Source organism: Coccinella septempunctata, chromosome 9 (assembly GCF_907165205.1).
Source record: "Coccinella septempunctata chromosome 9, icCocSept1.1, whole genome shotgun sequence".
Classification (NCBI taxonomy): Eukaryota; Metazoa; Arthropoda; class Insecta; order Coleoptera; family Coccinellidae; genus Coccinella; species Coccinella septempunctata.
In genome coordinates, this window is record NC_058197.1 from 7854638 (window position 1) to 7878838 (window position 24201).

The window sequence follows — 24201 nt, forward strand, 5'->3', positions numbered from 1 at the left end:
AAGAAAAGTCTTTGTTTCTCTATGATCTAACCTAACCTTAGAGAAACTAACCCAACACTCAAAAAAATTGTGTATCTATGATCCAACTTCAAAAATAAACAGTGAAGTGGACACGTAAACTTTGAATGATAAAAATTAACCATGAATGAATGAATGAATCTTTTATTGCTGAATTACAGATTACACTGAAAGTATCTGTATCTATCAATACACTTATAGATCAGCTGTAGCATGGCTGGATTTTTCATGAATTATATGTAATAATTAAGGCTGAACCTAAACTTCAATGTCGTTTATTTTTCCTGATTTTAGGTTTCCAATTTTAGTACAATTGAAAACATTGGGAATATTATGTTCGATATTCGTGACAATTATATTATTCGCACTTATTGGGGTGTTATATTATTGTAAAATTAAGTTTCATGAGAAAAGACGTAATAATACCAAAAATTTAAAAGTTGGCCTTTTTCACCCTTACTGTAATGCTGGTGGAGGAGGAGAAAGAGTTTTGTGGGTGGCTGTGGAAGCATTACAAAAAAGGTACAATGTTGTTTGAAAGTAATATTTTTCCATTATTCCTTATTTAATGAAATGGAAGATTCTGAATTTCGACAGAATCGAATTTTATTCATTAGAAAGAAAAGAATCTTCAATCCTCATCACACCTATAATAAAAAAAATAACTTTTAGATATCACACAGCTGAATTCTACATCTACACTGGGGATATTGATGTGTCAGCTGAGGAGATCTTGCTTAAAGTCAAGAATGTGATGAATATTGATATACAGAAAAATATCAAATTTATATATTTAACTAAAAGATCTTGGATTGAAGCATCCAAATATCCATGTTTCACATTATTGGGCCAAGCAGTGGGTTCTATGTATTTAGGTTTTGAGGCTCTACAACGATTCACCCCAGGTGAGAATTTAAACTCACAACATTCTGCAATTATATTTTAATCTTCTATTTGAGCCGTATTTTGGTGTTGAACTATTTTCAAAAATATCTTCAAAATATATTCTGTGTGATGCCACTAGTTCAATATTCACCAAAATGAATAGGTTTGAAAGCTTTATATCAAGATATGATGAAAAACGATTGACACTGATTTGCGGTTCGAAATATGCCAAAATCTTCTTTCAATGGGGAACGATTTTTCAGACTCAGCTAAACGTTTGTTGCCATGGGAGCACACAAGCTTTTTCCTCCATTGATGCATAATATGCTTTTTGGTCGAGTAATGTGTTCTGTGCATGTTTTCAGAAAAAATGTTCTTTCGGAAGTTACACATATGGCATTTGCAGCATTAGTGCCAGAATTCAAATCTAATGGTACATGAACATTCCTTTTAACTCTGTCAGCATTTCATGCAAGATTTTAGAATTATTTCTCAGCAAAATTTTGTACACATCATCAAGAATTCACAGAAAAATCAAATTTCGAAGTTGTGTAATTACTTACTCTATACAGGGTGATTCACCGCAATGGCCTATTATTACATGTTTATAAAATGTAATCAGAATTTTCTGCTGAATATTTCTGCTGGGGATGTTTTTTTCAACATCAATCTTTACCGTTTTCAATTATTTCAGTATTTATATTGCCCATATATACACTTTGGTTACTATGGTTAGTAAGTATACATGAAATTCCTGAATTGCACATTATTTTTCACCAAAGTAACCACGCCGAAATACTGCCTACACACTACCATACCCTATGTAGTATTATGACAGTATTATTAGTTTGCTAATTGGAAATAAAATGTAAAGGTGTTTATGAGAAAATCATCAAATTGGACAAATCAAATCAATCAAAAATTCAAGATTTCCAAATTAAAACCTTTATTATTTCTGTCGATTTGACGTAACCAAGAGCAGGCTTCAACTAAATGAACCCTATACCCAAAATGGAAACTTTCAAATTTATCAAAGAAAAACTTGGAATAAGGGAAAACAACTATTTTGAACTATAATAATAATATATTTGGCCAACAAAACAATGCATACAACAAAATAAAGTAATGAAACCAAGTAATAAACATAACAATAAATTAAACCAAAATTCAAATCCCTCTGATTTCTGGACTTATAGCTGTGCGATGGATACGAATCTGTATGCACAGCCAGTCAATCTTATGAGTCATGCTATTCTCCTGTAATTTATAATATAACTCCTTCCTAAATTCAATAAATAGTCCGCAAAAAATTTTCAAATATTCATGCTGTTTTGTCTAATCCATTCTATAATCTTACTTTTGATGCTTCTATATTTAGTAGCTCTGAGCTCATTTGGTAGCTGGTTATATATCCTTGTACCGAGATATTTAGGATGCCTTTGACACAACGTCAATCTGGTGTTGGGTATTTCCACATTCCGGTATGACACACTCCTAGTGTTCCTATTATGTTTTATTTCTGACCTTTAGATTGAAATATTGATCATCAAGCGAATCAGCGATTTTTTGTGTAACTGGTGTATCGTTAGCAATTGACTTTCCTCAAGAAGTAGTCTGGTTGGGAATCTTTGCTCCTTGAAAATATGGTTTTCATTATTTACTTTTGCGCTGTAAATAGTGGTGTTATCATCTTCCATTTTTACCACTGGTTTCCAGTCAATTTCCTCCAACATCTTTCAATCTGATTGATTTTATGGTGTGCTTTTTGTTCATTTTGTTTCTCTCTCTTGTTTTTTCAGTTTTATATTTAGAAATACTGGGTAGTGGTCAGTCATGTCATGTTAAATACTAAAGGTAGTATTTACTGAGTTTATACTTTCGCAATCTTGTGTTTTATACTTCATGAAAAAATGATCAATGCATGTTGTAGAGTTGTATATGAGTGGGTTTGTTTATTTGTCTGCTAAATCCAAAACTCTGCAGAAGAGTTAAATATTCACTTGAAGCACTAGATTCTGTGACAAGCAGATTAATGTTTATGTCTCCTACAAATAAATACATTTTATCCGGATCTCTTATTGTGTTTTCAAGTAGATCCTCAATGAACACATCTGCACCACCTGAAGGAGCTCTATAGGTTGCCAGAATGCAGAATGTTGAGCATGGCTTCATTTTTCTTAACCATTACTCGTAAAAATTTTGTGGTTCGTATTTCTTTTATTTTATGATCAAGATGAATATCATCCTTGATATATGATACACAGCCATCAAATCCATTTGAAGTACTTTCATTATTGCATGCTACATAATGCGTTATAGAGAAATCATTAAAATTTTGTATATGTGTCTCGCACATCACTATTATGTCAAATTCTTCACCCAAGGAATCCAACAACACAAAGAAACTTTCATAGTTTTTATAAATGCTACGAATATTTACATGTATAATGTTCAAATCATCACAGTTATCGAAATAATCTATCTCCAAAAAACTATCACAGTCAACGGTATTGCAGTCTTTATATTCTTCCAGTATATCATTTAGGCTTGCGAATTCTACCATAGAGTTCTTTGTCCTATGTATTTCTGTGTTGGGGTGGTATCTCAATTTGACCTCAAGTTCTAAGAGTTCTAGGTTGGTGAAAACTTAGGGACTCGAGGATTGAGATTGATAATGCGGTTCACTTGATAATGAACGTTTATTTCCTAATCTAACAAACTATATATAGTCAAATTGTACAATGACGTCAAGACCACATAATCGAAATCGACTTACATTTTGCATATTCAGTACATTTTTCTTTACTTGCAAAATTGCTGCAGTTGGATTTAGGAATGTTAGATATTAAAACAAACTACTGCAGTCCTTTGTCTCACCTGGCCTACTTACACAGGAAATAACAATTATGAAAGAGCGGATGATCTAAATAATTTCGAATGGAAATATTTGGTTGAATTGAGTTTATGAATTTTTGATATATCTGATTTTGGATATTTATTGTACGTTTCGTACATATTCCCGGCGGCCATGGTGATGTGGTTGGGGTCATGATGTCTTTGTTGGTGGTTGTCATCCCTGGAGCTGGCCGCCTAGTCTGGAGTCATTGTATATTGGCTGCAGCTCGATCTCCTCAGGATGAACTGGTCTATTGCTCGCGTGTGCATCAGTCGGTGCTTGTTGTTGTTTCCTCGGAATTTTCTCAGGGCCGGATTAAGACCACTTGGCGCCCGGGGCACAAGATATTTTTTCGCCCCCTCATATTACAAAAATGATCTTTTAATAAAAAAGGAACAGAGATATTTTCATAATGAAGTTTTTTTCATTGAAAAGTAACAGCCAGCAAAAATTATGAAAAAATACGGACATATGATACAGGTAGTTGAAAAAAAAAGGTGAATTAAAAACAACTTATAATATATATGAACTAGGTTTCGCTGAGTCAAAAATAAAGAGTGAACTAATGTTAAGAATGCATTAGACAGTTCAATGTTCAATGTTCGCAAAAAATCCTACAAAATTTAAATTTTTGCATACAGTCGTTTTTTTGTGTTTCACGAGACTGAATTTTTTAAAACAATCACGATTTTATTTTTTATCCGCTATAATATCGGAAAAAGTAAATTTATCCTCTAGTTTTCAGCATTTGAGATTACGGAATGAAAACACATATTCTCAAAATTTCTGCAGCTCTTGCTATTCCCTCCCAAGCATCAAAATTGAAATTCTTTTTATTAAATCCTCATTTGTGGTATACTATATGACTCATTGTTCCCAAAATAATTCTATCAAACTCCCTCGTTCCGCCCTGAAATTTCCTACACTTTATGTTTCCTACTGGGTCATTTCAACTTGTTCTTCAGTCGTACTCACTAACGAACATACTCAAAATACTCGTTCACAGACCAAGTGTTTATTTCCTTTGAGCCTGCGTTCAAAACTGACAACTATCGAATCGCTCCAAACGACACAGGTGTTCAGTTCGCAATACGTCCACACTGATAAACCGACAAAGAAAGTCATAATGAAATTTTATGGGATTTTCATTGACGTTGCACGAACCGTTTTTCAGTGAGTATACGCTCATTAACATGATGAAAAATTAAAGAATATTCAATTTACAAAACAAAAACGTTTCTCACATTTTTCAGACAAATAAGTAGGTATTTATGAAAAAACAACATATTTTGAAAAAAAAAATCGCAAAATGATTCCTGCAATCTGGAAAGCGTGTAATGGAGGTCGAAATTCACTTGGGGGTATCAATATTTTTAAAGAATTTAATCAACAGTTGAATTGAGCCTCTGTGCTTGCTCTACTTCGTCTAAGCACTCTTATTCCATTCACTTTTATATTTGCACAATGAAAACCTTCTATTGAAATAAATATATTATTACGTACATCGACAGTAATGTTAGAAATATAAATACAGAATAACTGAAACAATAAAATAAAATCACATGCCCGGTATTGCGGTATTCGCAATTCGTTTTCGATGCGTGCGCTTTCTATTCACCCTGTAATACTGACTAATCACAATATTTCAGAGTGAATAGAATGCGCGGAAGCTCGGGCATCGAAATAGGCAACAGTTCGTTTGGAAAGTACCTGGAACGTATATTATGACGATTGATATCGATAGAAAATCGAAACCGTATGTTTCTATTATTTCGAATCGGTTTTCTCGATTTCAGTGATTTTCGTATTTAGATACTGTTATTAACAATGAATTCGCTCGTAATACTGAATTCGCCCAGGGCAATTGCCCTTTTTGCCCTGGGGTTAATCCGGCCCTGAATTTTCTGCTTCTTCGATGTTCCAGAATTTTGTGAGTTGTGAATTTTCATTCAAATTCGTGATCAAGCTTGCTACACGAAGTTGTGGACTCGATGATGCGGTTCCGCTAATAATCCATCCGAAATGAGTGTTTTGTGCTACTAGTCCATCCTCTGTTGCCTTGAATCCCGACTTCATATACTTGGGGAAGTAGTCAATTCCAAGTAGAACGTCGATTGGACCTGGTACATGGAATAATGGATCTGCGAGTTGTGTATTATCCCAGTTGATTTTGGTATAAAGGTGAGTGGATGGCATATTATTTGTAACTTTGCCTATTACATTGAGCTCAGCGTCTATCGCAAATTCACTGTCGAAGTTGGGTGTAATGTTCGTATTTATTTTCCACCTGGATTCCGTAGCAGTATTTCCTAGGCCGGTTATTTCGGCGTTTTGTTTGATTTTTTGTTTTCCCAATGCTTGAGCTGCGGCTGTTGTGATGAAAGAGGCTTGTGATCCTGGGTCAATCAGGGCTCTTAGAGTTATTTTTTCATCGTTTTTGTTGGTGGCTCTGATGAGGGCGGTTGCTAGCACTGAGGTCTTTGATTCTTGAAGGTTGTTCTTTGCGTGTCCCAGATGTGAATTGACCCTTTCTTGAGTGGGATTGGAAGGATGTTGCCTTTTTGTATCATCACTCCGCTTTTCTCGATGGAGCATTGTATGATGGCGACCGTTGCATTTTTGGCATCTGGAACGACAGTGACAGATTTGTTTGAAGTGGTGACTCAGGCAGTTCCTGCATAGTTGTTTCTGATTGATGTGTGCTTCTCTTTCAGCTCCGCTAAGATTTTTGAATTTTTCACATCTGTAGATTTCGTGGAGATTGTTGCATATGCTGCACTTTGTTGTTCTCTGGAGGTGACTGTTTATTTTCTGGTGTTCATCGTACTTTCTTTCTGGTTTTTTTGTATTCGTTCTGACGACTTCAAGTGTTTGGAAACGTTGAGCTAGGAAGCTGATGAGGTCATCCAGGTGCTGAATATCTCGTGGCTTGTTTACACTTTGCTCGTAGAGATTTGCTGTAGTTGAATCTAGTTTTCTTAGCATGATATATGCAATTATGTCTTCCCATTTGTTTATATTCATGTTTCTGAGGGCTTCTGTGCTTTCCCTAATAGTGTCGTGTAATTTCTTCATGGCTCCTGCTGATTCAGAATTCAGATTGGTGAAATTGAGAAGATTGTCCATGTGTTTATTGAACAGCATCCTTGGGTTGTTGTATCTTTCCTCTATGAGTTTCCAGGCCGTTTGGTAGTTGGAAGATGATATTTCCAGATGTTGGATAATTCTGGCGGGCTCTCCTCTGAGATTTGTTTTCAGCAGTTGCATTTTTTCTACACCTCCGAAGGAACTGTTGTTGTCTACTAGTTGCTTGAATATATCTCGGAAGTTGGGCCATGAGTCATACAGTCCAGTGAATGTCGGAATAGTTGTAGTTGGAAGATTAATTTTTGAGGATCCTGCTGAATTTTCTCTTCGGATTGTGGTTATTAATTTGGCTTGGGTTTCTTCGTATTTTTCATTTGCCTCATCGAAGTATCCATTTTTTGAATATAACTCTGTATCTTCTGTTCCCAGTGTGTTTATTTTGATTTCCAGAGAGACAATTTCTGACCATCTTCTTTTCATATTTTGTTGTTTGACCTTCAGTAGTTCGTAATGACTTTCATCTTCTAGTAGGTTGTTGATTCTGTTCAGATCTTTCAGGAATAATTGAATGCTCGACATCTGTTCTTTGATGATTTGGGAATCGGTAATTAATGGTTTGTGGGCATTTCCTTCCGTCGTAAGTCCATCTTCCCGAAGTTTTTGCTCAATTTTTTCCAAATGGGCAATTGCTTGTTGATAAATCTTTTCGGCTTGCCCATATACGTCCTTGGTATGGTATTCATGGGTTTTCGGAAGTTCTTGTAGCTTCTGATGAGTTTCTTTGAAGTTGTCCCATTCTTCATTTAATTGTGCCATCTTCCTGTCGCAGTATTCTTTGGTTTTTCTCGATGGTGAATCTTTTTTCATATTGGTATGAGCCCTTTTTATGGCTTCGGCCGTTTTGAACTGCTCGGCGACGAGGTTTTCCATTGTCCATTGTCCATTGTTATCCAGTGGCTGGATATTATGTGGGTGGTTAATTTCTTGTGAATCGTGGATACAGTGGGTGTTTTCCAAAGTCCCTGGTGGTCGAGTCCGTTGACTGCTTCTTGATGTGGGTTCAGTGGATGTTTTCCAAAGTCCCTGGTGGTTGAGTCCGTTGACTGCTTCTTGTTGTGTGCCCAGTGGATGTATTTCCCTGGTGGTTGAGTCAAAGGGTTGTAAGTCCGATGACTGCTGCTTGATGTGTGCCCAGTGGATGTATTTCCCTGGTGGTTGAGTCAAAGGGTTGTAAGTCCGATGACTGCTTCTTGATGTGTGCCCAGTGGATGTATTTTCCTGGTGGTTGAGTCAAAGGGTTGTAAGTCCGATGACTGCTTCTTGATGTGGGTTCAGTGGATGTATTCCAAAGACCCTGGTGGTTGATTGTAGGCTCGAAGGACCAATGTTGGGGTGGTATCTCAATTTGACCTCAAGTTCTAAGAGTTCTAGGTTGGTGAAAACTTAGGGACTCGAGGATTGAGATTGATAATGCGGATCACTTGATAATGAACGTTTATTTCCTAATCTAACAAACTATATATAGTCAAATTGTACAATGACGTCAAGACCACATAATCGAAATCGACTTACATTTTGCATATTCAGTACATTTTTCTTTACTTGCTAAATTGCTGCAGTTGGATTAAGGAATGTTAGATATTAAAACAAACTACTGCAGTCCTTTGTCTCACCTGGCCTACTTACACAGGAAATAACAATTATGAAAGAGCGGATGATCTAAATAATTTCGAATGGAAATATTTGGTTGAATTGAGTTTATGAATTTTTGATATATCTGATTTTGGATATTTATTGTACGTTTCGTACATTCTGTGAATTAAGGTGAGGTAGTCTTCATTTTTCACTAACTGTGGAACTGCGGTCCAGTTTTTCGTTATGAATATATTTCCATGTCGACAGAAGACGGTCATAAGTGCGATTAAAAATATGAAAAATGATAAGTCAACTGGTCTAGACGGCATTCAAGCGGAGATATTCAAGGCCTTGGATGAAGAAATTGTCAATAGTCTCCTAACACTATTCCGCAAGATCTGGGAACAGGGAGATGTGCCACAAGACTTCAGAGATGCTTTAGTTATCAACCTCTATAAGAACAAAGGCGATACGTCGAATTGCAACAACTACAGGGGCATATCGTTGCTTAGTGTGGCCGGTAAAATTCTCTCGAAGATTATGGCTAATCGTCTGGTTCCACTCTTGGAGAAGCTATTGCCTGAATCCCAGTGCGGCTTTAGACCAAATCGAGGTACGGTGGACCTAATTTTCACACTGCGACAGCTGCAAGAGAAGGCCCGTGAACAACAATCAAGGATCTATACAGCCTACATCGATCTAAGTAAGGCGTTCGATTCGGTGAATCGGAGAGCGCTATGGAAAATCATGGCACATCTTGGAGTACCCAAAAAATTCTTAGCAGTGTGTGAAAGCCTTCTTACCAACAACACCGCTAGAATACAGCATAATGGTTCTTCAACCGACCATTTCTCAACCAACTCTGGAATAAAACAAGGCTGCGTATTAGCGCCTTTACTGTCAATATTTTCGCCATAGCTGTGTTGATGATTGCTGACATGAGTATGCCTGTAAGAGGTGTTGGGATAAGATTCAGATTTGATGTAGGCCTGTTTAACTTGAAGCGCCTCAGAGCAAAAACCAGTACCAAGTTTATCACTGAACTTCAATATGCAGACGACTGTTCACTTATCGCTAGCAGCTCGGAGGATCTACAGATAATGTCGGACACCTATAAACATATATACGAAGCTTTAGGCCTTAGACTAAATATCGACAAAACCAAATCCTGGTTAGTCCGTCAGAAAGCCTTCCAACAGATATCAGCCTGGAGAATGAAACTCTACAACAGGTCGAGCAGTTCAAATACTTGGGAAGCTTCATAAATACTAGGGCTAACCTTGACACGGAAATACACAAACGTATCAATTCGGCATCACGGGCATTCTGGGAGCTAAAGGATAGAGTGTTTCAAAATCACGACCTCAATCTGAAGACCAAGCCAGCTGTTTACAAGGCAGTGGTCCTCCCAACGCTTCTTTACGGAAGCGAAAACTGGACGCCCTACAGGCGACATATTAAACAGCTTGAACAAACGCAACAACGTCATCTAAGACAGATAATGCACATCAGATGATTCCACAAAGTTTCGAATGCAGAAGTCTTGCAGCGCGCTAGTTGTACAACAATTGAGACTCAAGTAACGAGGGTCCGACTCAGATGGGGCGGCCACATTCTGAGAATGCAAGACACAAGACTCCCCAAAATAGCTCTATATGGCGAATTCACTGTGGGAGGCCGGAAGCCAGGAGGCCAGTACAAGCGGTTTAAGGATACACTACATCAATCCCTAAAATCAGTTAATGCCAATCATAACTGGGAACAACTAGCGTTAGAAAGGTCACAGTGGAGGTCTTTGGTACACAGTTATAATGGAGACTCGAGAAAGATTCAGCGGCGGCCAGATCTGGTTGGTGACTATCCATGCCCGGAGTGTGGTAGGATATGTAGGTCACGGTTGGGACTCTACAGTCACAGGAGAGCACACGGTCGCAATTAGCCCTGAAAAATTATAAGTCTGTTCGCACCTTTTTTTTTTCTTTTCTTTTTTTCCCCCTTTTTTCGTCTTTTTGTAGATTCATTCCTGGCAACGGGATACAGCAATGAATGAATGAATGAGTATACTTTATCAACTCTATCGCCTTTAAGTAGGGCTCTTCTTCTTCTTTCTATATTTTCTTGTGATCACTATTCACGCCGCATATGCTCAGTGTAGTACCTTTTTGTTTTCTTATTGCATCCAGAAGTAGCCTTTTTGTTTGTCTTTGAATTTCACCAAAATAGGGCTATCTTCTTTCTTGCTTATTCGGAAACTTTCATCAATTTCATCTTCGTTCATAGGTGCTTGCATTGACTCTGCAATCCGCATAACGATATTGTTGGTTGTTTTATCATCCTGCTTTGGTACACCCACTACTATTCTGTTATTCATTTTTTTTCCTTTGCTCTCTTTCATCACTTTTTGTTTCGAAGATTTCAGAGTCTCATTTGACCTGGTCTTTCAGAGTTCAGTGCTTCTCAACAATCCCAACAAACAATTTATTAGGTACCATGAAATGTTTAAATGTTTAATGTTTAAATTTTTCTGTTGTTACACTAATAAATCAGTTCGAAATGAATGTTTTCCTTTACTTCAAGTGTTTCCTTGATAACTCTGAAAGTTTTTATATGAGGTATGATTTTTATATCGGTAACCACCCTCCTTTTTTACTCAGAATCGACTGGAACAATAAAGAATATAGGCTGTATTTTGAAAATATTAAAATATAAACATATTAAAATACTGACACTGTTATCATAGTATATCATGAAAAAAATTAAAATGGATTAGTTCGAACCCAAATCGCTGTTATCATATCGTGATGTGAAGCTTTCAGAACTTTTCTTTTTGGCGAAGATTGAACTAGTGATGTCACACAGAATATATTTTGAAGATATTTTTGAACACAGTTCACGCCAAATTATAGCTTAAAAAAACCCTAGCAGAAATATTCAAAAAAGTTTACATCATTTTTTTAAGAATCCCAATAACTCATAAATTGTTGAATTTCACACAAAAAAAACATTATTCTTCGCGTTAAATTTGCTCATTAGGAATTGGGCATCATATTTCCTTACCAGAAAATTTAGGTGGAAGAATGTTTACTATGGGAATTTGACAATAAATATGATTTGTTTCAAACTTGACGACCATGACAACAAAGAATGTTGACTAGATTAGAATAAGCACATACATCCTATGATCGTATGGCCGAAGAAAAAGCACTGATTTGATTCAGGTTTTGTTTCCAGATATTATGATAGACACTATTGGACTGACTTTCGCAATGTTTATATTCAAATACATAGGAGGTTGTCGCACTGGCAGTTACATTCATTACCCAATTATCACCAAAGAAATGACCAAAAGAGTGTCGAATAGAGAAATTATGTATAACAATTCGGGACGTATAGCCAGAAGTCCTTTCCTCACTTTCGGAAAAATCATCTATTACAAATATTTTGCATTGGTTAGTCATAAGTTTTCATTAAACATAAAATGCTTGTCAAAATTTAAGGATATAAACCCAGTCTAATGTACCTACATTCATCGACATATATTTCAAAAACTTTGAAACGTAGAAAAAATTGCTTCGGGCAAAGTTTATAGAAAATGATATGTTCTACAACTTTATAATGAATGCGAAAATAATTTGAAGCCCAGGAGAGGAGATAATTAAAAAAAAACTGATTTATGTGATCTTTGGCCATTTTTTATTGTTTCGGCTTGCTGAAACTGTCAGATTATATTTTTTCCGCTATTCTTGAATCATTAGCTTCAAATTAAGAAAAAAAGCCACCTCGCTTGAGAATGTGCACGGGACATTTTTTTCTCAAGTTTGGTGCCCCCCACACATTTTCGTCACGGTTGAATTGTCAGATTAAGATAATGTACATTTTTCAACATGTAATTAATCATATACATCTTAATCTGACAGGCTCTAGTATGTACAATCATGGTTTTTTTTTCACTATTCTGACAGGCTGTCTTAGACAATTCCCCCTATATAGAGGTCTTATTTTTGGTAGAGGTACTCTACAGGGTCTAAGGTATCTTCCCATATGTCAAGCTGACACGCTCGAGTAAATCCCGAATTTCCCCTTTTGGGCACCCCAACTACTACAGCTGGAGATTCAATAACTCATAGGTCTTTTGCCACAACAAATTGAGCAAAGTTTTCTTAACTTGGTGGAAAGCAGACAGATAAGATGCCAAGTTTGCATTGTTATTAAACTACAACAAATGACGATTTTTTTTTAAGTAAATAATATCCTTAACTTTTGACGAGTAGTTCATAAGATTAATTATAATATAATTATATTCGATAAGTTTCAGATACACACATCGTCCGTCGATATATAATAATAATAATTTATTTTGGACATAACAATTTATGTACCTATAGGAAATATCATGAATAATAATCAGGGCGAGGCTTTGACTTGAACATATGTTTGAACAGTGCAATCCTCTGGCCTTATAAAACACTGTCCATTTGTCAAGTTTTTAAATTCATTTTGCTGAAAAAGATACAAAAAATTTTTTTTTTCTCTCGAATATTTATATTGAATTTGCCAAAAACAATAGGGTAGGAGACACAGTATGATTGGAGACGCATTCACACTTTGAAATAATAATTTCCGTTTGCAATTTAGTTTCAACTGTGTAGTGATTATTTAAACTATATTTGAAAAATGCTTTTTCGATAAATATTGAGAACTTGTTATATATCTTGCTTAAAAATTGAAGGGAAAGCAATTTCTCCAAGAAACAAATCTTGACGATCATTGACATACTTCGATAATAATTAACACCCAGAATAATAGTGATAATAGTTCCTTTTTTTTTCAACTAAGGGTGTAAAATATTGGTCACATATTCATCCTCCCATTGTCTGAAAGTCCATAGCCCCAGTTATCTGGCAAACTTTTTGCGATTTCAGCAGTGCGCCTTTTATTTGGGTAGATGAGCATTGGAGGAATGATGTCTCCATTTGCTCCAAAGATAAACATAACAGTTAAGTTGAATGTTGCCTGTCCCATGTCGATTTCTCATACATTTCTGGCTCCTTTAGGTGCAATAACTTAATTACCTTTTGGACATAGCAGAAAACACGTTTAGTCATAAATACATGACGATATGATACATAAAAAAATGAAAATTCGAATTTAATAACTGTAATGATTTCAATAATTCGAGAAATTAAAAAAGTTCTAGTCGAAGGCTCGCCCTGTATGAAAACAATAAGAAGAATATTTCAGTTCTTAGAAATAATCAATGTATAAAAATGCAGCATTCAGTTCACGGACTTCGAGTATCTTCTGAAATACCTCTCAAAAAATTACGTATTGTATTTTTTATTTATACTTCATTTTCAGATGTATTCTTACGCAGGAAAATTCTCCGATATCACCTTAGTCAACTCTACCTTCACTTTGGAGCATCTTTCGGTACTGTGGAATAGTCCGCTGCATTTGGTTTACCCCCCTTGTGATGTCGACTATTTCAAGAAGATAAAGAGGAGCGCTGAAAGACCCGAAAAGATAAAGATACTGTCGTTGGCCCAATTCAGACCAGAAAAAAACCACGCGCTACAGCTACAGGCGTTGTACGAACTCAGGGAAATAATTCCGGAAGGTGTTTTCGAGAGAATTTGCCTGGTAAATAGCATGTAAAATATTATACGCGGTGTATGATTAGCGGAAAGTCCGCTAGGGGATGCGATATTAACACTTTATTAACCTTCTGGAAACGAAAAAGTCTCATTGATGTATCGACAGAAAAAAATTGAATAATATTATGATCTACTTGACCTTATATGACTTAAACTATTTATAACTTTTTTTTTTCATAATATACTCCTAAATATTCCAAACTTATAGGCAGTTACGGCAATCGCGAATCAGCTGTACCTGGCTTATATAACCGATAAAGGATCGATGTGATATAGATAAATACCATTATTTTATCTCAACAGATTTTTGGTTGACAAACCCGCTACATGTTTTATAATAAAACGTCAGTTCGAATATCAATAGAATATGTCAGGAGAGAAAATGAGCAGAAATCGACAAACCTATGAACCTATGAAAAATAAAATAAAAAAGGAGTAATCAAAAAATTAATAAGCATGTAAAGAAAACCCTGACGATGAGGAAAACTGAAAATGATCTCAAATTTCCGAAAGATTCGTCTAACCTTCCTGAACAAATTCAGGTTGTGTGTTATCGACTTTTTTTTGTAAGGAATACTGCAAGGTTATAGGGTTATACATAGTGGCCGTTTAAAATTCCCTATCCCCTTATCTGGGAAAGTATAATAGCTACAAAAAGAAATTTCATATAAAAGTTGTTCATTCTCTTTCGAACTTTATTTTTTTTGATAAATTTTGAAGAGAAAATCAGTTATATACAGGGTGGTGCAGAAAGGTAGGTTTTGTTAAATGGAACTCCCTATATATTATTCGATATTTGAATAGAGCTTGAAAAGACATTTACAAATATATGGGTCAAAGGGGGTCTGTGATTTTTTGTTTTTGACCTATGAGTATTTATCTGTCAAAAAGTATCCAACTTCAAAAGCCTGTAAAATGTATTCTATTGAACCTATAAAGTCCTACGTGGTGTCTAAAAATTTGTAATTCAGTCTTCTACTCACTAATGCTTTCAAATTTTGAATACTACCAACAAGTAATCAGTATTGTCAACATTCGAAAATTGTAGTTTTCCTCAATTTTTTTCAAATGGAACACCCTATTATCAATACATTTTCAAATGGAGAATTTTATGAGCTATTTGATGATGTATCATATCATAGGTTTCATAGTCTCAATTTAAGAGCTAATAATCAATTTATGTTGAAAAAATGTGATTTGATTCTTATTAATGGATTTTTATATAGAAAGCCTTTCTATAGCAACAAAAATTATCTCCATTATCTATAGCTGACATTTCTAGCTTTGACACATATTTTATTCATTACTGAATTATATCAATATTCTAGATTTACCAAAGTAAATAACTCTCAAGCTTTGACCAGGAGAACCATGATATGCTATATCATCAAATAGCTCTTGGAACGCTTTACGCGAAAATATTTTAATGTATAGAGAGTTCCATTCAAAAACATTGAGAAAAAACAACAATTTTCAAATGTTGGCAACACTGATTACTTGTTGGTAAATTTAAAATTTCAAAAGTATCAATAAGAAGAAGACTAAATTATAATTTTTTTGACACCAAGTAGAACTTTCTAGGTTTCATAGAATATATTTTACAGGCTTTTGATTTTGAACACTTTTTGACAGATAAATGCTTATAAGTCAAAAACAAAATATCCTTATTGACTCTTTGACCTATGTTTTCGAAAATGTCTTTTCAAGTACTATTGAAATATCAAATCATATATATTCCATGTTCCATTTAACAAAAGGTAATTTTTTGTTATCACCGTGTCTGTAATTGATATTTTTAATTTTTTTATCAAAAAAGTAAAGCTCGAAAGAGCATGAACAACTTTTATGTGAAACTATTTTTTGTAGCTATTACAATTTCTCAGATAAGGGGATAAGAAATTTTAAACGGGCCACCCTGTACTGAAGTCAACTAGGTCAGAGGATATCAATAAAAAGCACATAAACCCTGACCTAGTTGACTTTAGTACAACCCAATATCCTTGCAGTACACCTTCCCTAAAAAAAAACTACAATCACTTATTATGATCTTAGTCCAAATCGAAATGATCGTGCCCCGTCTATAACCGCGCCTCGAAGTAGCAATTCAATTCTTGCCTAAATTCGTATTTCTTCAACGGAACTTCAATATGCAAACGACTGCGTAGCTAGCAGCTCAGAGTATCTACAGATAATGTTGGACGCCTGTAAACAAGGCCTTAGACTCAATTTTAACAAAACCAAAATCTTGGTGAATCCGCTAGAAGGCCTTCAAACAGATATCAGCTTGGAGGATGAAACTCTAGAACAGGTCGAGCAGTTCAAATACTTGGGAATCTTCATAAATACTAGGGCTAACCTGGACACGGAAATACACAACCGTATCAATTCGTCATCACGGGCATTCTGGAAGCTAAAGGATATAGTGTTTCAAAATCACGACCTCTATCTGAAGAACAAGACAGCTGTCTACAAAACAGTGGTCCTCCCAACGCTCCTTTACGGGAGCGAAAGCTAGACGCCCTACAAACGACATATTAAACAGCTTGAACAAACGCAACAACGTCTAAGACAAATAAATCATATCAGATGGTTCCACAAATCTTCAAATGCAGAAGTCTTGCAGCGCGCGAGTTGTATAACAATTGAGACTCAAGTAACGAGAGTCCGACTCAGATGGAGCGGACACATTCTGAGGATGCAGAATAGCTCTGTATGGCGAATTCATAGAGGGAGCTCGGAAACCAGGAGGCCAGTATAAGCGGTTTGAGGATATACTGCATCAATCCCTAGAATCGGTTAATGCCAATCATAACTAGGAACAATTAGCGTAAGACCGATCAAAGTGGAGGACTTTGGTCCATAGTTATAATGGAGACTCAAGAAGAATACAGCGGCGACCAGATCTTGTTGGTAACTATCCATGCCCGGAGTGTGGAAGGATCTGTATAGATCACGGTTGAGTCTTTTCAGTGACAGGAAGGCACACAGTCGGAAATAGCCTTAAGAAATTATAGTTTGATCCCACCGACAGTTCTGTTTTTGAGTATTTTTGTAGATTTATTCTCGGAAACGGGATACAGCAATGAATGAATGAATGAATTTCTGTAACCTGTCATATCTCGCGAAGTATCCTTTACCAGTCAAAATCCCTCTTCCAATGGAATATTATTTTGGGTTGATTTAAAAATGTTAAAACCGGTTATAGTAGGTTAACCTCTAAAGTCTCTACACTATAGTGAAACTCCTATAAAAATCTGACTTCTGGTTTCGGGGTTGTGGAAAGACAAACATACAAACTATCTCGAAGATATGTTATCTTGCCATGTGCTGAGAGGTTGTCTTCTCACCGAAAGAGTAAAAAATTGTCTTCTAATGGCGTTGTAGCACCACCTCTAGGTCTTTGAAGAACAGTTTCAGTGGCAAAGTAACGTGACTAACATTGAATGAATTGACCACTTGTACTTGTGTTCGACCAGCCTGAAGCATCTCAAGACCTGATGGCATCGTTATCGGATGACACCTATCTCTGCATAAAGATAATTCGATTTTAACTTGCGCAAAATCCTTTGATTTTATTGAAAACGAAACACAGAGTGAAGAGAAAATTATTGAAATGTGCATTTCTGACTCACATCGACATAAAATTATTAAACTATACACCATTCACATTTATTTTAGCAGTCGGTTGGCCATGAAATAATTTTCCCAAGTTTTTGTTACTAGAACGGAGTGAGGTTGGCATTCATGAAACGTCGTTAATGTCATAACGCCGTTGCCACAACTAATATCAATTTTTATTACGAAAATGCCGAAAGTGAGATAGGGTTTCAGGAAGTGCTATTTAGAATTCAGGTCCGCTCATTCACAGGGCCTCCGCCAGACATTTTGCCGCCCCGGCATAATAAAATTTCGCCACACCTAGGAAATGTAATTTTGCCACCTTGCTGTGACTATATTGAATTTAAGTACATAATTCTTTATGGAATAACGTACAACCTGTTCGAAATGTAGATATATTCAATGTCCGAGAATTTATATAATGTTTCATCTGAATCTAAACGACTTAAATTTCAGCTGAACATTTCCACAATCAGAAAAATTGTGAATGAAGAGGATGACAAAAAATTTCTTTCTATTGGGAGACCCAAAAAAGTGGTGGCATTTGAGAATTTTATGTTTGAGTGAATTAAAGCGGAAAGTTTACTACCGGATTTTCGATTAATGTCATCGTAGAATTAGTTCCCGAAAATTGATTTTCTATTTTTCATTTGACTTATCCTATACATTGTTAATGTCTTAAGGTACCAATAATTACCTAATTATTATTATTATATTAATGTATTGAGATGAACAGCCACAAATCCGCGCCAGTTGTCCTGTTAATTGATTATTCATGTGAAATTTTTGTTCAAAGGTGAAGTTCATCTTGACTTGAACCTTCCTTTAATTCTTTTTACTTATATTGATGCAAGATGATTTCTGTTGAAGAATTTAACATTCTTGTAATTATCTGTTAATTCCTTCGGGAGATACCCATTCCCAACCACTGCATCATATGCATTTCATCTTCAGGTTAATATTTTTGAAATCTACTACTGGTGTAACGTATTCAAACTTTAGCCAAAGAACATTAACTCTCCTCAAGCTAGTGCATATTATGATATTATACCGATCTCTTGTATTTTCCATTCAAATAAGTGAATTTGGTATGCCTTCAATCAGTTTGTATAAACTTTAATTATGTTCGTCACTTATTTTCCGAAGAGATTCAACATTGGGATAAAATACGTAATAACAGAAACTTTTACGTAGAACGGGCAACATAGCGTTGATTTAAAACCCAAAAATGTTTTGACAAGCTTCATAACCCCACATTTTCGTACTATACAGAATGAAATGTGTCAAATTTCCATGGCCAACCGACTGCTAAAATAAAACTGAATGGAGTATAGATAAAAACTTGATACACCAGTAAACGTTTCTGAAATGGGTATAAGTTTATGTAATTGAAAAAAGAATTAATATGATACATCTACTCGGAAAATATCAATATCCGTTACTTCAAAAGAGCAGTTTATTTTCATGAATTTGCTGATGTCGATAAAAGCTGACGAATATAAATTTTCTAGGTTCTGATTGGTAGCTGTCGCAATGCTAATGACGAAGTGCTAGTCAAGGACCTGAAAGACTTGAGTAAACACCTCAGTCTGGATAATAACGTACAGTTCAAGGTGAATGTAAGTTTCGAGGAACTGAACAAGGAATTGGAAGAGGCGTTTATTGGCATCCATACTATGCAAGATGAGCATTTTGGTATCAGCGTCGTCGAACAGATGGCGTCGGGGTTGATAGTTGTCGCGCACAGATCGGGTGGCCCTGTCCTTGATATCATTGAAACTTCCGAAGGATCGAGGTGAGTTTAGTTGATTTTTTTTTGTCAGTGCGGGGAAAGATAAATCTGTAAAACCTAGTTGGTGCCCAGAATGGGAAGTGGCAGTCTGTTGTTCCCGGAGATTTTACTCCGACTGAAATTTTTATTTGAAGGTGAGGCTTTTTTCAACAGAGGATAGAAATGGTCAAAATAAAGCGTTTCACCAAAAATCACCTATACAAATCTTTCAAAATGACAAAAAATTGAAAATGATTACTGAAATAGATCCTTATATGCCTAGATCATTTGTTATCTGAGTTATCGCGAAGTCATGGAAAAGGCTTATATTGTGATGACTGACTCAACCATATGGTTTCGTTTAGGATATTGGCCCGTTCGATTTTAACGTTGAAATGAAAATGGAAACTTAGGGAAGCCGAATTTTACTCATTATTCAGTAAGTAACGATTTATGAAATGGACCATTCCGATACCAACTAACAGAAAAATACCAGTGTGAAGTAATAGAATATTAGTTCGAAATCTCACCAATTAAATTCGTATAAATTATTCACCATTTATTTCAGATTGGTCATCGAAACCTTCTTGTTCTACCCTTCTACAATCGTCGTAAAAATGGTATGAAATAGGGTAACAATAATAGCACTTTTTCAACACAAGCGCTTTCAACAAACTGTCTTAATTTTTTACACTTTTTTCACCCTAAATTGCTCGATACAATTTTTTTAAGTGACCTGATGGAACTAATCATATATAGGGCCTGTTCCGATATTGCTGGTTTTACTGGCCAGCAATTGAATAACAATAGAACTCGAACGACTGGGCCAATAGGCATCGTCTCTGAAATACTGACAGTACTGTTCAGGAATATCGGAACAGACGGCATGACATATAGACGTCCAGCCATATATTTATGTTTTGTTTTTTTTTTACGATGCCGGAGTCACCTTCCACAGTCCCGTACTCGAAATTTAATTAAATTTTGTAGCTTAGCCGTCTTGAATATTTTATATAGAAATGGTGAAATTTGTGAAATGACTTATTTTGTCGAAAAAAAAGCCTCACCTTTAAATACAGCCCGTATATAGAATGTTTTTTTTTTTTTTTTGATGCAGCAGGGGGAAAATCTGCAAGACAGACGAACACACGCTCTCCTGAGGGGGAACAGTTTGGGGATTCTCAACCTCTTGAGCTCGAGACCCACTAAAAACCCTTAACTGCTTCTTCATAGGTTCCGGGCATTTTGCCTATTAACCAGTTGACTCTTATGGTTTCTGGACTCTCACACGGTCATAGTCGTGTTGATAGTTGTATGCTGCCTATATCTTTCATAGATTAAGCTCTTCTTTGGTTACATTTAAATCCTTAACTGATCTCTTGGTCTTCGGTGGTAGGTTCTTTACCTTCTAGCTTCTTCTGTTGGATCGTAGTCGACTAATCTTCGTAGTTCCTCATTTGGATGTTGTTTGGCTTTGTCGAATATCCTTTCCGCCGTTCTCTTCATAAATTCTGTAACTGGTTCCCATTCCAACTCCTTGTAGATTTGTTTGTTCCTAACAAACCAGGGTACATCCATCGCCATTCTAAGGAGTTTATTCTCAGTGGCCTGTATTCTCTTGATGTGGTCTTGGCTGCGAAGCCCCATGCCGCCGATGCAAGTTTCTATTCCTCAGATAGTTCCTTATAATCTTGCAAAGCCTGGTCGAATATCCTGCTTTTTTCATCTTGTAGATTAGTGCCATACTCTATCAAAAGCTCTCTCAATATCCATCAGAACTAATCCTGTGGCCTGTTCGGTCTGCATTCCTTCGGTGACGTATTCTATGAGCCGTAGCAATTGGAGTCCAGTCGAATGTTCTCGTCGAAATCCAAATTGTTCGGGTGGAATTATCTTCAACATTCCTGTTTCCTCATTCAGCCTTTTAGCGATAACCCTCTCGACGATTTTTCCTAGTGCTGATAGTAGACTGATTGGTCTATAATATTGAGGAAATTTCCGTTCCTTTCTAGGCTTGTTGAAAACTATCATTTCTGCGGTTTTCCATCTCTTTGGGTAGTATTCGGTCCTCATCACTCCGTTTGTTATATTCGTCAAGGCTGCTATTCCTTTTCTAGGCAATTTCTTCAACATATAATTCGTTATCCTATCTTCTCCCGGCGCTTTCCTGTTTTTCAATTTCATTATGATCTCTTTGATCTCTGTTGGTGAAGCCGGTTTTGGAATGATTTCGGTTTCAGGTGGTTCCATTATCAGTTCTTCGTTTGCCTCCACTTCTTCCTCTAGATCTTCATTGTCATCATCATTTCTGTAGTTTATTCTGGCTTCTCTCTCAATTGAGTCGGCAAAGCTTCGGCATTTTCACGTCTCGTATATACCATTCCGTTTGCTCCATGCAGTGGAGGTATAACTGTTCGTTCTCGTCTTAAGCATTTTTGCATTTTCCAAGCAGAGTGTTCTATTGTATTCAGTTCCCTAAATCTCTGTTATCCATCTGTTATTACGCAGTTCTGTTAAAGCATTTTTCAATATCTGACTATGCTTATTCAGTTTCTTCTTGTCTTCTTCTCTTTTTGTTGTTCTGTAGATTTTTCTGAGTCTTCTGTTCTTTTTTATAAGTTCCTTTATATCCCTTGGCATATCTCCATGTGAATGTTTCGGAATTGGTTTCCTTATGCTCTTGGTGCTTTCTTCATAGACTTCTTTTGTTTGATTTTCCAATTTTTCAACTGCTTCATCTAATTGATCCCGGATGTTTATTTGGGGAATTTTCGTGATTTTCTCCTGGAGTAAATTCTTATATTTCTCCCAGTCTGTGAGATCCTTGGTTTGTGTCTCTTCTTCGTTTCTTGGGCATGTCCCACTATGAATTCTATGGGATTGCGGTCTGATGTTCCGTCTTCTATTGTATCAATGCTGATTTCTTCAGTGATGTCTTTCATTACGACAATGTCCAGTACATCGGGTAGTCCATTTACTCTTGGTATGTAGGTCGGTATATCAGGTCCTATCAAGTTTGTCAGCATAAATCTTCAGTGTTCTCCCGAAGCCTCACATTCGAAAAGAGCCCGTATATAGACTGCTGGTATCTTCGACCAGTATTATAGTCCATTCCCCTTTATAAAAACAGTGGGTTGGTCTTGGATGCAGATCTTCAAAATCTATTAATGAAGACAACAAACATTCATATAAAAATAGAAGAATGGCTGCAATCTCGCAAGCTTACACTAAACACAGTAAAAACAAATATCATGTGCTTCAGAACAAAATAGTCAACACAAATTATACCTGAAGAATAAAAAATTGATAAAACAACATTGAAACTCCAGAGAACTGCAAAATTTTTTGGAATGGAATCAGATAAACACCTTGCATGCAGAAAAAAACAACATCTTGAACTCAGTGTGCAATAAAAGTATATATTATCCATATACTTAAACATGGAGTTAATTCTTATTATTTCGAATTCATTTATTTTTGGAAGTAAATTCACATTATGATAAACACATAATTACTAATGGCCACATGCACTGTTTCATTAAACGAGATTAATTCCTTAAACATCCTTTTTTCCATAGAGATTCTATGCTTAAACGTCGTTTTGGAGCCTAAGCTTCGTTCAATCAAACGGTGCATACGGCCATAAGACCATTATGTTGAACGGCTCTGTCTGATTTGAAAAAATATCAAAATTTTTTTGATAACTTCACATTTTCGTTCTATACAGTGTCAAATTTCCAAGGCCAACCGATTGCTTTTATAAAATAGAATGGACTATACGTCGGAAAATCTGTTCAATTCAATTCTAGCTTATTAATGAATTTACTTTTATTTCAGACTAGGATTCCTAGCAGTATGCCCTCAGGACTATGCACATTCCATTAAATATATCTTGAAAGCAGATGAGGATGAGATCAATGCTATTCGTGAGAGAGCGAGGTCTTCTGTTGATAGATTCAGTACTGAAAAGTTCAGAAATGAGTTTCTGAGAGCAATTGGTCCTATATTCAGATTTTAATAAAACCCATTTTAATGTAAAATAATTGGAGAAATGTCTGATTTAAAGTTTAATTTGCCGCTATCTAAGTTTTAATGTCATGTATGTACATCATTTTGCATGGTCCATATTTTATTTGTGATATTGGTTAGTGAAATTACTTTATTAACTAAGAGTAATTTTATTATTTCGAAATGAGGAGAATCTGTAGTTCCCAACTCCCAAATTAAGTGTCAATTTAGTTGAATCTGAAAATATCTACTGATGGTAATAAAAATAATGTAATCACTTAGTCGTTTTCCTTCATCAACTACACATTGAGCTCCACTTAGTGGCAACTTCATCGGTGTGAACATTTCTACCTTCAAAGTGGAATAGAATATGGATAGATTCAATACACTAGCTTCGACGCAGTTGATTTTCGACCATTTTACGATGTGAACAATCAACTAAGTATTAACTTTAGTTGTAAAAATTGACACCAGAGGGCGCCTTTAAGCTCCGCAGAACCTGGCGCATGTTAACAAAGTGCAATACATATTACACATCTTTCCTTAATTTCCTCTTGAAACCAGAATGATCTACACCTCATTGCAGAATAATGATAATAATAATAGTAGCAGTAGAACTATGATGAAAC

At 35.8% G+C, this 24201-nt stretch overlaps 1 protein-coding gene across 2 annotated transcripts; it reads left to right on the forward strand.

The window, feature by feature from the left end:
- Window positions 1–66: 66 nt before the first annotated feature.
- LOC123320592 (GDP-Man:Man(3)GlcNAc(2)-PP-Dol alpha-1,2-mannosyltransferase) lies at window positions 67–23849 on the forward strand. Of its 2 annotated transcripts, XM_044907947.1 has the most exons (7): window positions 67–257; window positions 313–540; window positions 691–923; window positions 11753–11970; window positions 13880–14161; window positions 19305–19588; window positions 23402–23849. In XM_044907947.1, exons 1-7 carry the CDS (start codon window positions 232–234, stop codon window positions 23580–23582), a joined length of 1452 nt encoding a protein of 483 aa, XP_044763882.1. In that variant the 5' UTR covers window positions 67–231; the 3' UTR covers window positions 23583–23849. The 2 variants fall into 2 exon arrangements, with proteins under 2 accessions (XP_044763882.1, XP_044763883.1); XM_044907948.1 differs by lacking the exon at window positions 67–257 and having other exon boundaries at window positions 330–539; window positions 689–923.
- The last annotated feature ends 352 nt before the right edge of the window (window positions 23850–24201 follow it).